General features: G+C 57.6%; 1 protein-coding gene across 1 annotated transcript; it reads left to right on the top strand.

The window, feature by feature from the left end:
* Positions 1-6,557: 6,557 nt before the first annotated feature.
* Positions 6,558-9,562, top strand: LOC306816560 (uncharacterized protein). The gene is made up of 8 exons (XM_079332993.1): positions 6,558-6,957; positions 7,126-7,305; positions 7,517-7,693; positions 7,812-7,967; positions 8,126-8,147; positions 8,186-8,653; positions 8,913-8,969; positions 9,280-9,562. The coding sequence occupies exons 1-8, from the start codon at positions 6,847-6,849 to the stop codon at positions 9,483-9,485; spliced, it is 1,377 nt and encodes a 458-aa protein (XP_079189119.1). The 5' UTR covers positions 6,558-6,846; the 3' UTR covers positions 9,486-9,562.
* Positions 9,563-12,416: the final 2,854 nt, after the last annotated feature.

Raw genomic sequence — 12,416 nt, 5'->3', positions numbered from 1 at the left:
GGCTGCCTTTTTCTCCCCAAATGCAAATGGCATCATTTGATCATCATGCAACGTGGGAGAAGGAGGGAATTAAGTAGAGTAAGCAGGCATACTTGTATGGCTGAGTCACACACAGAAAAGAAGGCACAAAATTCTGTGCTTGGCAGGGCATGAGCCATACATACTGTGAACGTGCAGTTCCCTCCTCTGCTGCTCCCTGTTCTGCAGGGCCTGAGTCAGCCACAGGTGCATTATTAGCTCCTGTTCCATAGCCAGAGCCATCCATCTGTTGGCAGCTGTTCTGGATGGAATTTCTGCTTCGCTGCTCATAAACTGTAATTTAATTTTCATTAGTTATATGTGATGTAAGATGTAGAACATGGAGAAGAATTCTTAAGGATGCTCTTGGTATTGATACATTTAATCTTTGAATATTTTCAAGCCAAATCAACTGGAAAGGAGATTTAATCCATCAAATAGACAGCAATTAAGAAACAAGCACCAAGTGATGCCCATGGGACAGAAAAACAAATTCCTTGTTGGTAGAACTGCCTTGTTAAGGTTCAGGCCTTGACATGCTTCAAGGAGCAGAAGCTCAGATCCAGGGGAAGGTTAACAAAGCTCAGGGAGAGGATGCCCACTGAGAGTGGACAAAAAGAATGCAGAGTTGAGGGGCCAAAAAGACATCTGGCACAACTCCCAAGATAAGGAAGAAACTAAGAAACCCAGTTCTCCTGAAATCAGCTCTGATTGGTACACAGTAATTCCTGCAGGGGCAGATTGCAACCACCAATTCATGGATATAATATTCATTCATATTTTTTGATATTTCTGTGATATTTCTGGGATATTTTTTGGGTGTTTATGGGATATTTTTGAGGTGATTTGGGGAAGGTTTTTGGGTTATTTTGGGATGTTTTTAGGGTGTTTTTTGGGTCCCACCTGCCATGCTCAGCAGCTGTCCCAGTTTGGGATATTTCTGTGGTATTTGTATGATATTTCTGTGATATTTGTGTGATATTTTTGTGACGTTTATGGGATATTTCTGTGATATTTTTGGGATGGTTTTTGGGTTATTTTGGGATATTTTTGGGTTTATTTTGGGGTGATTTTGGGGTGTTTTGGGGTCCCACCTGCCATGCTCAGCAGCTGTCCCAGTTTCAGCGCCGCCCCCCTGGCCCGGCTCAGCGCGGCACCAAACGCTCGGCAGCGGCTGCTGACAGCAGGGGGGAGCCTGGGGGACAAACTGGGGAGGGGGAGACAAAACTGGGGAGGGGGATCCTGAAAATGGGGAGAGGGAGACAGATTGGGGAGGGGAGACACAAATTGGGGAGGGGGAGACAGATTGGGGAGGGGGAGACACAAATTGGGGGGGGAGAGACCCCAAAATTGGGGAGGGGGGAGACCCTAAATTGGGGAGGGGAGAGACCCAAATTGGGGGGGGAGAGACCCCAAAATTGGGGAGGTGGGAGACCCTAAATTGGGGAGACAGACCCCGAAATTGGGGAGGGGAGAAACCCCAAATTGGGGAGGGGAGGACACGAAATTGGTTGGGGGGGTGGGGATTTGGAGGTCCCCAATTGGGTCTGGGGTCTCAGGGGGATTTTGGGGGTCCCCAATTGGGTCTGGGGTCTCAGGGGGATTTTGGGTCTGGGGTCTCACACTCAGCCTGGCGCTGCTCCTGCCCCCACAGCCGCATCCGGGCGGCTCCGGCCAAAGCCCCCAGACCCAATTCCAGCGCCAGCCCTGGTGGAGCCAAAACTGAACACCGAAGACCCCAGACCCAATTCCAACAGAGCCCACACACCAATTCCAGAGACCCAGGACCCAGTTCCAGAGACCCAGACCCCATTCCAAAATGGGAAGCATGAGGGACACCAATGGGGGACCCAAAATCCTGTGCCCCCATTTCCATTCCCAGTCTCCCCCAGTCCCTCCCAGTCTCCCCCAGTCCCTCCCAGGTCCCCCATTTCCATTCCCAGTCCCCCCCAGTCCCTCCCAGTCCCTCCCAGTCCCCTCAGTTTCCCCCAGTCCCTCCCAATTCCCTCATTTCCCATTCCCAGTCCATCCAGTCCACCAGTCTCCCCAGTTCCCATTCCCAGTTCCCCCAGTCCCTCCCATGGCCGCTGCCGGCCCATCCGGCTCACAGGGCACCGGCGCTGCCGGCCCCGCCCCCCGGCCTGGGGAGACCCCAAAATAAACACGGGGAACCCAAAACAGAGAGAACCCCAAAAATACAGAGAACCCCCAAATACAGAGACACCCCAAAATAGAGACCCCGAAATAAACACAGGGACCCCAAAACAGCACAGGGACCCAAAAAACAAAGAGAACCCCAAAACAAAGAGAACCCAAAACCAGAGACTCCAAAAACACAAACCCCAAAATAGAGACCCCAAAATAAACACCGGGGCCCCAAAAACAGAGACCCCCAAAACCACAGACCCCAAAAATAGAGACCCCAAAATAAATACCGGAACCCCAAAAATCAGCACGGGGACCCCAAAAACAGAGACCCCAAAATCAGACACTGGGACTCCCCAAAAACACAGAGAACCCCCAAATACAGAGAGACCCCAAAAATAGAGAGAACCCCAAAAACAGAGACCCCAAAAATCAGCACAGGGACCCCAAAAATCAGCACGGGGACCTCAAAATAAACACAGGGACCCCAAAAACAGAGAGAACCCCAAAAATCAGCGGGGGGACCCCAAAAACAGAGACCCCAAAATCAGCACAGGGATCCCAAAAATCAGCACAGGGACCCCCAAAACTGCACCGGGGACCCCAAAAACAGCACAGGGAACCCGAAAATACAGAGAACCCCAAAACCAGAGAGAACCCCAAAAAATACAGGGAACCCCAAAAGCAGCACAGGGACCCCAAAATAAACCCTGGGAACCCCAAAAATACAGAGACCCCCCCCCCAAAAATAGCGAGAACCCCCCGAAAAATACGGGAAACCCTAAAAACACCCAAAATAACGAACCCCCCAAAAACGAATCCCAAAAATAGAAGGAACCCCCAAAAATACGAGAACCCAAAAATAACAGGACCGACCCCCCCCCCAAATATCAGCCTCCCCTCCCCAATACTGGGAACCCCCAAAAAGAGCCGAAACACCCCCCCCAAAAAAATTACCGGGACCCCCCAAATATCGGAACCCCCCCCAAATATTGGAAGCCCCCAAACTCCAGGACCCCCCAAAAAGAGCCGGGACCCCCAAATATCGCCCCCCCCGGAATATCGGGACCCCTCCCAAAAAAACACCGGGACCCCCCAAATATTGGGAGTTCCCCAAATACCGGAACCCCCTCAAATATCGGGAACCCCCCCAAAAAAATAGAGACCCCCCCTCCCAAACACTGGGACCCCCCAAAAAATACCAGGACCCCCCAAATATTGGGAGTCCCCCAAATACCGGGACCCCCAAAACAGTCGCGATTCCCCAAATACCGGGACCCCCCCCAAATATCGACACCCGCCCCAAATACCGGGACTCCTCCCCCAAAAATAGCGGGACCCCCCCCAAATATCGGGATCCCCAATCCTGGGACTCCCCCCCCCCCAATACCGAGAATCCCCAAAATCGGGACCCCCCCCAAAAAAAAGAAATACCGAGACCCCCCCGAAACACCGGGACCCCCCAAAAAGAGCCGGCACCCTCCCCCAGTCACTGACCTGGTCCCAGTCGGTTTTTTGGGGGGGGTCCCGGGCGGTTTTTTGGGGAGGGTCCCGGGGGGGGTCTGGGCCAAGCCCCGTCCGAGCCCCCCCGGGTGGAACCCCCGCAGGGACCCCCGGGAGAGCGCATCGGGAATTGTCAATGAATACTCAACATGTTGATGCATTTAGGGAAGTCTTTTCTGAGTTAGTGTGTGCTCTTGGCTGAACTTCAAGTACCCGGAGATAAGAAACTTTGCTTTATTGTTTTTGTCTTTGTGTGGGTTTCGCGTGCTGGGGGAGGGGCGGATTTCGCCTGAGGGAAGCAACGTGAGGCCGGGGAGTGGGAGGGGCTGTCCCGCGTCTGGGGGCCTCCCCTGTGAGCTGCGAGGACCAATCGGAGAGCTGATTGAGTGATGGACAGCTCGGGAAACCAATGAAAAGTTATTTCGCTTTCTCAATTCACAGTGGATCAAGTTAACTAATCTCTCCTTCGGCCTCAGGCTCCCGGTGTGGTGCCGTGGCCTCTGGCCGGTGCCCCGGCCCCCGGCCCGGCCCCGGCTCTGCGGGGAGCCCCCGGCCCGGCCCCGGCTCGTGCTGGGACAGTTTCAGGGGCTGCCCCCGGGGCGCGCGGGGCTCGGCCATGGGGCGAGTGGGGTGACCGTGGAACGGACACGCGGACAAGCGAACACGCGGAGAAACGGCCCCGGGGGTTCAGTTGCAACAGCAACAGCGGCAGCGGCAGCAGCGGCAGCAGCAGCGGCAGCAGCAGCGGCAGCAGCAGCGGCAGCAGCGGCAGCAGCGGCGGCAGCAGCAGCGGCAGCGGCAGCAGCAGCGGCAGCAGCGGCAGCGGCAGCAGCAGCGGCGGCAGCAGCAGCAGCGGCGGCAGCAGCGGCAGCAGCAGCGGCAGCAGCGAGTCTACAGATCCTCTGGATCTCTTGTTCCTTCTCTTCCTCGGAGTCGCTTTCCCCACCCTCTCCCTCTCTTACCTTCTCCCCTCTTCCCGTTCCGGGCCATGTTCCGAGCTCGCCCCCGGCCCCGGGCGGGCTGCCCCTGCCCCCCCGCCGGCCCCGCCCCGCCCATCCCCCCCCGGTCTCGCCTCTGCCCGGCTCTCGCTGTCCTGGCTGTGGCGCTGTTGGCTGGGCATCACTTCTCTTTGGCACCGCTTGTCCCAGCCCCATCCCCAGTCCCATCCCCAGTCCCAGCCCCAGCCCCAGCCCCGGCCCCGGCTCCTCCCGGGGCCCGTGGAGGGCACACACGGCGCGGCCGCTCCCGCCGCCCCCGCTGCGGCTCCTTCAGCCCGAGCTCCGCCAGGGCCTGGGGCGGGTGGGGATGCCCGGCCCAGGACGCTCGGGGGGCGCTCGGGGGCCGTGTCTGGCCCCGGGCCGAGCGCTGACAGCCGCGTGTCGCCCGCAGGGGAGTCGCAGGAGGCGTTGCAGGAGCGGTACCGGATGGGTTCCCTGCTGGACAGCGGCGGCTTTGGCAGCATCTTCCCGGTCACCCGGCTCGCGGACGGCACCACGGTGAGTGGCAGGGGCGGAGGAGGAGGGAGAAGGAGGGAGGAGGAGGAGGAGGAAGAAGAAGACGAGGAAGGGGAGGTTGGAGCGCGGCGTGCCAGGCGGCGAGCTCAGCCCGCTGCTGCCCCTTGGCTCACAGGTGGCCGTCAAGCGCATCCGGCCCTGGGGCGATCTGGTGAGTGAGCGGGGCCAGAGGCTCCCATGGACAGCACTCCAAATCTTCCCTGTGCCCCCTCCAGGTGCCACACAGGGTGAGGGACATTCATCAGAGACTCGTGTCCTGTGGAACTGTGGATGCTGGGCTGCAAAATGACCTCCTGAGGCTGGCTGAAGAACACCCAGCTAATGTGGTGATGAGCCTCCTGCGCTGTGCCCCATTGTGTGACAGGTATGCGGCACAGGTGCCCTGAGAGCTCAGGCTTCACTGGCCTGTAGGGCCATTGCCCTGCACAGCCTGTCCAGTGGGGTCTGCCAGACACTCAGAGAGCTCTGGGCCCCTTGAGCCACCCTGTTTGCTGATCCTTCTGCCATGCTCCCTCCCTGCCCCTCAGGGCACGGGGGCTTTGTCACCTGGCCCCACTCAGCTGCATGGGGCTTGGTACTGATGCACAGCTCTGGTCCCACAGAGCTGCAGCCTTGATGTGGAAAACCATCGGCTCATCGGGACCAGCAGTGCAGAAGGTGCTTCCAGAGCTGCTCTTTGTGATGGAAGACAGGCCAGTATACAGCATGTTCTTCATCAAAGAGGACAACGAGGCCATCTTTGCACTGGCAGTGAGTTTCTGACACTGGCCTTTGCTTGCCCTCCAGGTCCCCTCTCCAGCAGCTCTCCATGCTCTGCCCAGTGCCCTGCAGCTCCCAGCCTCGGGCACTGGGCTGAAGGCTGGGCTAGGGACAGGCTCAGGGGCAGCAGGCCGGGTGCTCCCCCTGCGTCTCCCCTGGGGCCCTGCCACACGGACACCTCGGCACTGAGCACTGCCTCGGGCTGCTCTGTCTTTTGCAGGCAACTCTGGTGCTCTGGGTGACTGTCCACATGCCCGAGTGGCACCACACAATGGTCGCATATTCTGCCCGTGTCTTCGTGGCTCTGCTATTCCAAATTTTCAGCACCACAGAGCAGATGCCACAGGAGGTTGAGAACTTCTGGACAGCGTGCCGGGAGGAACACCGCCTTCCCAGCAAGCCCAACAGGTCCCAGTCACCCTGTCCTTCCCATGCCCTTGTGGCCAGGGTCACTGCTCCCAGCGTGACCTGGCCTTTGCTCTGGCCACAGGTTTGCAGTGCAGACCATGAAGGCTCTGCTCTGCCTACTGGGCTGTGACAAGAAGCTGGTGGCTCTGGAGCGCAGGCGGGTCTGGGACACCCTGCTCTGTGCTGAGACCCAGCACTATGCAGTGGGGCTGCTGGCCAGGTGAGTCCCCCTTCTCCCCGCTGCCAGCATTGGTGCCCTGTGCCCGGAGTGCCCCACACGCTCCCCGTGGTCGTGGCCAGAGGGCCTTGGCACCGAGGGACGGCCGAGCAGCCTGGAAAAGGCTGGGAGAGGAGGGCTCCCAGGAGCAGCCGCCTCCCAAAGGGCCCACGTCCCCTCGCAGGGTGCTGGGCAAAGGTCCCACACCTCTGTGAGTCAGTCCTGGGAGAGGTTTGCCCGCCCGGCTCAGGGCTTTGGTGCCTTTCTCCCCCTGCCAGGGAGATGCGCCGTGGCTCGAGCCCCTTGTGTTGCGGCATCGCCAGGCACCTGCTCAGCCTGCTCATCGGGGGGCAGCCGCGCTGGGATCTGCCGGCCCTGGCGTTCTTTGTGGAGGTGAGCCTGAGGGCCAGCGCTGCCTGGCTGAGCTGCCTCCCAGCTCTCTGGCTCTGGGAGCCGCAGCCGCCTGGCACGGTGCGCGCCCGGTGCTGCCGCCTGGGCCCGGCCCTGGGCAGTTCTGCACTCCCAGCGGCCGGGTCCCTGTCACTGCCCTGTGCCTTTCAGGTCCTGCAGTGCCTGGACTTGAGCAAACACGGGCACAGTGCCCTGTCGGTCATGTCCAGGCACCTGCCGAGCGAGAGCAGGGACAGGCTGCGCCTGGAGCTCAGAGGCCTCGTGGTGCTCAGCAAGGAGCCCTCGCTGGTGAGAAGGGGGCAGTGGCTGAAGCCGCGCTGGCAGCGTGGGGCTGGGCAACGCAGCCCCTTGGGCTTGCCTGGGATTCGGCAGCTGAGGCAGCTGCTCCCAGCTCTCTGCCTCCTGCTTCAGCTGCCCGAGTGCCTTGGCACAGGCCTCTGGCCTCTGGGCCCTGAGGCAGCTGCGTGGGGTTGCAGGGCCAGGGCCCTGTTGGTGCTGCAGCCCTCCAGGGCTTCACAGCACAGCCTTGTGTTGCACACAGAGCGGAGGAATACGCGGCGTCTACCAACACCTGGTGGAGCAGCTGGGTGATCCAGATGGAGAGATGGTTTGGATGACCCTCTCTGTGCTCGCCCACATGCTCCAGGAAAAAGACCTCAAGATACCCAGCGCCACTGCCCAGAAGCTGGCTGAGCCACTCCTCCCACACTTTGAGAATGTAAGGTTCTGTGCCCAAGCACTGGACCTGCCAGGAAACTTTGTGCCCTGGGCAGTTTTGGGCCTTTGCCCCACTGGGCCTGGACTAGTTGGTGCTGAGCTCTTCTCCTTTCCTCCAGGACAACAGCCACGTGCAGCTGCTCTCCATCCAGCTCTTCAGCAAGGTGATGGAGCTGGTAGTGGAAGAGGGGAAAAAGGCTCTCACCAGAACCGTGAGCCAGAGCCTGCTTCCCCTCTTCTTGCACTGGCATAACGAGAACCGGTGCGTGGCGAAGGTGAGGTTTTGTGTCGTGCTGCTGCATCCCCGGCAGGGGCTTGGCTGCCTCTTCCCCTGGCGCCTCGTGTGCTCCAGCCTCGCCCTGGCCTTGGCACAGGGACGTGGGTCCCATGCCCCGGGCTCTGGTGCCACCTCCGGCTCTCTACTGCTCTCCAGGCCTCTGGCGAAACCCTGCTTTGCGCAGCACGCTTCCTGGGGAGGAGGGATCTGGAGGAGCTGCTGAGCCAGCCGTGGCGCATGAAGGTCGCCAAGTGCCTGGTAAGGCCAGCCTGGAAGCCCCAGCCGCAGGCTGGAGAAGTCCCCTGCCCCCGGAGCTCAGCGTGCGGGGCCGGCAGCTGTGGCCCTGCCCAGCGCCGCAGCCAGGGCAGCCGCAGCCTGCGCCCTACACAGGGGCTGCTCCCTTCGCTGGGCCGCGTGGGCTCTCGGCCGGGCTCCTCCGGCCCCGAGCCGGGTGCCCACGGAGTCCCGGCCCGGCCGGGCCTCGGGGCTGTGCGGGCCGGGGAGGCCGGGGCTGGGCGCAGGGAGCGCCCGGCCGAGGGGCAGAGCCCGCGCCGAGCTTTCCCTCCTGGCGCTCTCCGCAGCTGCTACAGGACGAGAGCCGAGCGGCCGAGCACCTGCGCTGGGCCCTGCCGTGCCTGCAGAGCCCGCAGCCGCGCCTGCGACAGGCGGCCCTCAGGCTCATCGGTGAGCCGCCAGCCCGCCGTCCCTCCCCGCCTCCGGCCCGGCTGCTGCCCCGGCAGCGGGAGCCGGGCCCGGCGCGGTGCAGCCCCGCCTGCCCTCGGCGCTGCCGCCGCCCTCCCGCAGCCGTGCCCTGGGGCGGCACGATGCGCCAGGGGCCCGGGCTGAGCCCTGCCCGGGGGACGAGGCCGTGTGGCCGCAGGGCTGGCAGCGCCCCTGGGGGGCAGCTGTGCCGCTGGGGCCGACACGGGCTCTGTGTTGCCAGGGCTCGCCGGAACGCTCCTGAGGGGACACAAGGAGGAGCTGCAGGTCCTCAGCGAGGGTGAGTGAGGGCAGCCGCCCTCGTGGCAGCGGGGCCGCCGGGGGCAGCTGCAAATGCCGGGCACGGAGCTACAATCGCTGCCCGGCTGCGGAGGGCTCTGCGGCCTGTGCGGACGAGGGGCGGTGCGGGCCGAGCACGGAGAGCTCTCAGGGACACGGGGGATCCGTGGCCAGCACCTTCTGGCCCGTGCCCTGGTCTCCTGCTCCTTCGTGGCCATGGCAGGAGCTGGGTGGGATGGCCCTGGCAGGAAGGTTTCCTTGGATTCCCACAGTCCGGCCTCTGACTGTGGTTCTGCTTCTCTCTCTTGCAGCCCTTCAAGCCCTGAAGGAGGACAAGAGCCCCTGCTTTATGAGGCAGGTTATCCAGCTGCAGTTCAACAGAAGATCTGCCGAACTTCGTCTGCTGGATCAGAAGAACCACTGTCCTTCGGCGACCTGCCCATTGAAGATGGGACCAGCTGCAGAGCAGACGGGACCAGCTGCAGCTCCAGGCACAGCTCTCGCTGCTCACAGCTGAGCCTGTGGCAAGCTCCAGGAGCTCCTGCCGTCTCCCTCCCTGTTGGCAGCTCCCTCCCTCCATTCCTCAGACCCTGCCCATCCCCTGTTTTGCCTCCCAGCTCACCCCTTCGCTTCGCCTTCCCTTCATAAAGTTTTTTTTTTTTCACTTTACCCACATCTCTGTGGAGCCTGAGCGGCACCAAACATGAGCCCTGGGACACACAGGGCCCTGCTGCCGTTCTCTGTGCACGGACAGAGAGGAACAAGGGCAGCTCAGGCTGCAAAGATCCCTGTCGTGCAGGTCCCTTGCACAACACTGTGGGGTTAAAAGCCGTGCTGAGCACGCTGAAGGGGACAAGGAGCCTGGGTTTTAGAAGAGCCAGCTTGAGTATGCTCTGAGCCCAGCCTTGAGGGATTCCCTGGCTAGCATCCATATAGGACAAAGGAGCTTGCAATGCTGGAAGTGTTCACAAAGAGCTTCCTGAAAGCACAGCAGTGCTCCATCCCCACACAGGGATGGGAAGAGGGCAGAACTGGAGGCCATCGTGGCCTAACAGTGAGCTCTGGGTGTGCTAAAAGCAAATGAAGCAGCAGCAGCAGCAGCAGCAGTGGCGCAGTGGCCGAGACTCAGAGCGCGACCGTGCCAGTGGACGGAGCGCTGCCAGGCAGTGCCTGCACGCTGGGTGAGGGTCTGGGGGCTCTGGTCTCCCCACAAGTGAGGAATGGCAGCCCCTGCCTCAGACCCAGTCAGAAACCCAAGTGAGACCAGAGGCAGGGCACTGTCACAACAGCCAGTGCTGCACTCACTTTGCCACTAGGGCCCCATGCCTAGAGTGGGTCACACTCGGGGAACAGGAGGCCTTAGACGTGGCTCCAGCCATTGCTCCATGGCCTTTTGGCTCTCAGATTGCATTTGAGGGGGACAAGGAGGAGGGGAAGGTCTTTTGCATAGGATAAAAAGGATTCCTTACTCTGGGGAATCTGTGGGGCAAAAGACAAAAATGGTGAAGCTGCAACAACATAAATATGGGGGAGGTTCAAGGGGAAGGTACAAATTGAAGAAATGCTGAGGAGGGATAAAGGGTAGGGGCTCACAAAGGCATTGTCCAATGAGGGAGGTAGGGGGAAAACTGGGTCACCATGGACTGATGAGACGTCCAGTTTTAGGGGATTTCCAAAGGGGAATTGCAAGCAGGGGGTTGGCACAAAACAGCATTGACAGGTAATTCAGGACAGATGGACAAGGAGGGTGGGAGGGTATAATTTTGGACTAAACCATTAACTTGGGCAATAACAGAACACACCATTAACCAGAAGCACACTGCAACATGTGTCTGTGCAAGCGGAGGATCCGCATGCTCGGCTGGGAGGGAAGAACCTTTTTTGGAGATGTTTCTACCTCACTGTCGCCAAAATCTTGGTCTTTACCCCAGTTAATAAGCATTTGCCTGTGGAAGACACCCTTGGGGAATAGGAAATCTAAATAATGGAATAGCTGAGGTTGGATTTAGTTTATTAATCTAAACTTTTTCTGTTGTGAGACAGGATTAGCAAGAAGGCAAAAACAAGGTTTAACTTTAAATGGTAAAAAGAGAAATTCTATCACTAAAAAGTATAAGAAAAAATAATTTAAATAAATTAGATAAAGCTTGAGAATACTTGTTTTCCTCCACATGCTTTTTTATTAATACTGAAAACATCCAAAAACCAATTCAGTTTGTTTACCATCTTTAAAATAGTTTTTTACTAATTTACTAGAAAGAGACTTTTTTTTTCAGTCTATGAAGATTTCTTCACAAGAAATAGTTTTCCTGTGGTTTTGTTGTTCCCAGGAGAATGGAAATCTGATTACTATGTAAAAATCCTTTTTTTAGACTAACAGTTAATCTCATAACTTTTTTGGTGGACTGCATTAATTTATTAGGCACACTTTAAGGTTATATTTTTAAACAAAAGTTTACTTTTTTTTTGAGAGCATAAGTTTTTTTCTTTTTCTTTTTTTGGGGGAAACCGAAAGGGATTATTTTATTATTTAAACTTAGCGGGTAACAGCAATTTTTACATTTGTTTACTTTAATATTAATGCTTTTGTTTATATTTACAGTTAGAACAGTCATATTCAATTCATAACATTTTGATATGTTATAGGGAAACAAGAGTTTTTTCTCCATAGTTTAAAAAAGAGAAATTTTATTTCATGACTTTTCTTCTTCCTCTATTTGGGATTTGACTTCTCTTTTTGTTTGATTAAGGTGTTTTAATCTTGTTTCTGTGTGTATTAGCTGGTGCCAGATCAGCCAGAACCTGTAGCTGAAACCCTTCCCACATTCCAAGCACTTGTGGGGCTTCTCCCCTCCATGAGGCTTCTCCACCAGCTCTGAGCTCTGCCTGCATCTCTGGCTGCCTTCCCGGCTCAGGGAGGGTCTTTTCTCCTCGCAGCTCCCTGGGTTGGGTTTGCAGCTCTCCTTCTGAGGGATTTCTGGGGCTTTTCCTCCTGCTCCATCCACTCATGCCTTGGTAACAAAAAATCGTTTTTGGGAAAACAACGAAGAAAGCGTCTTGGATGGGGGGTTCCTCCTTGCCCAAGTTCATCTCAGGAAGACAGTAGGACTCTTGATGTTTGTAAGAACCTACCCAAACACCAAGATTCAGCCCAAAAAATCTCCAAAAATCAAGAACACAGATCAAAATATCTCCAAACAGCCAAATTCAACCAAAATCTCATGCAAATATAAAGACTCTGGCTTCATAAAAACCCAAAGCACTTACACTAAGACAATAAAGCACAAAAAAACACTGAGATTGACCCATGTGAAAATCATGGATTCCACTCTCATCCTGTTACCTGCGTGCATGTGGGGGGCACAAGTCTTCTGGGGATAGGGAATGCTGCCTGCACATACAGGGAGAGGTGTGAACTTCTGCTGCTTTCTGTTTCTGCTCCTCCTCA

Source organism: Erithacus rubecula, assembly GCF_903797595.1.
Source record: "Erithacus rubecula genome assembly, contig: scaffold_667_arrow_ctg1, whole genome shotgun sequence".
Lineage (NCBI taxonomy): Eukaryota > Metazoa > Chordata > Aves > Passeriformes > Muscicapidae > Erithacus > Erithacus rubecula.
Note: the sequence above shows the minus strand (reverse complement) of the source record. Positions and strands in the feature narration are given on the sequence as shown.

Coding starts and splice junctions, on each gene's coding strand:
- LOC306816560 (XM_079332993.1), top strand. CDS start 6,847: ATGCGCCGTGGCTCGAGCCCCTTGTGTTGCGGCATCGCCAGGCACCTG. Junction 7,968..8,125: donor AGAACCGGTGCGTGGCGAAG/GTGAGGTTTTGT, acceptor ACTGCTCTCCAG/GCCTCTGGCGAAACCCTGCT. Junction 8,654..8,912: donor GGCGGCCCTCAGGCTCATCG/GTGAGCCGCCAG, acceptor CTGTGTTGCCAG/GGCTCGCCGGAACGCTCCTG.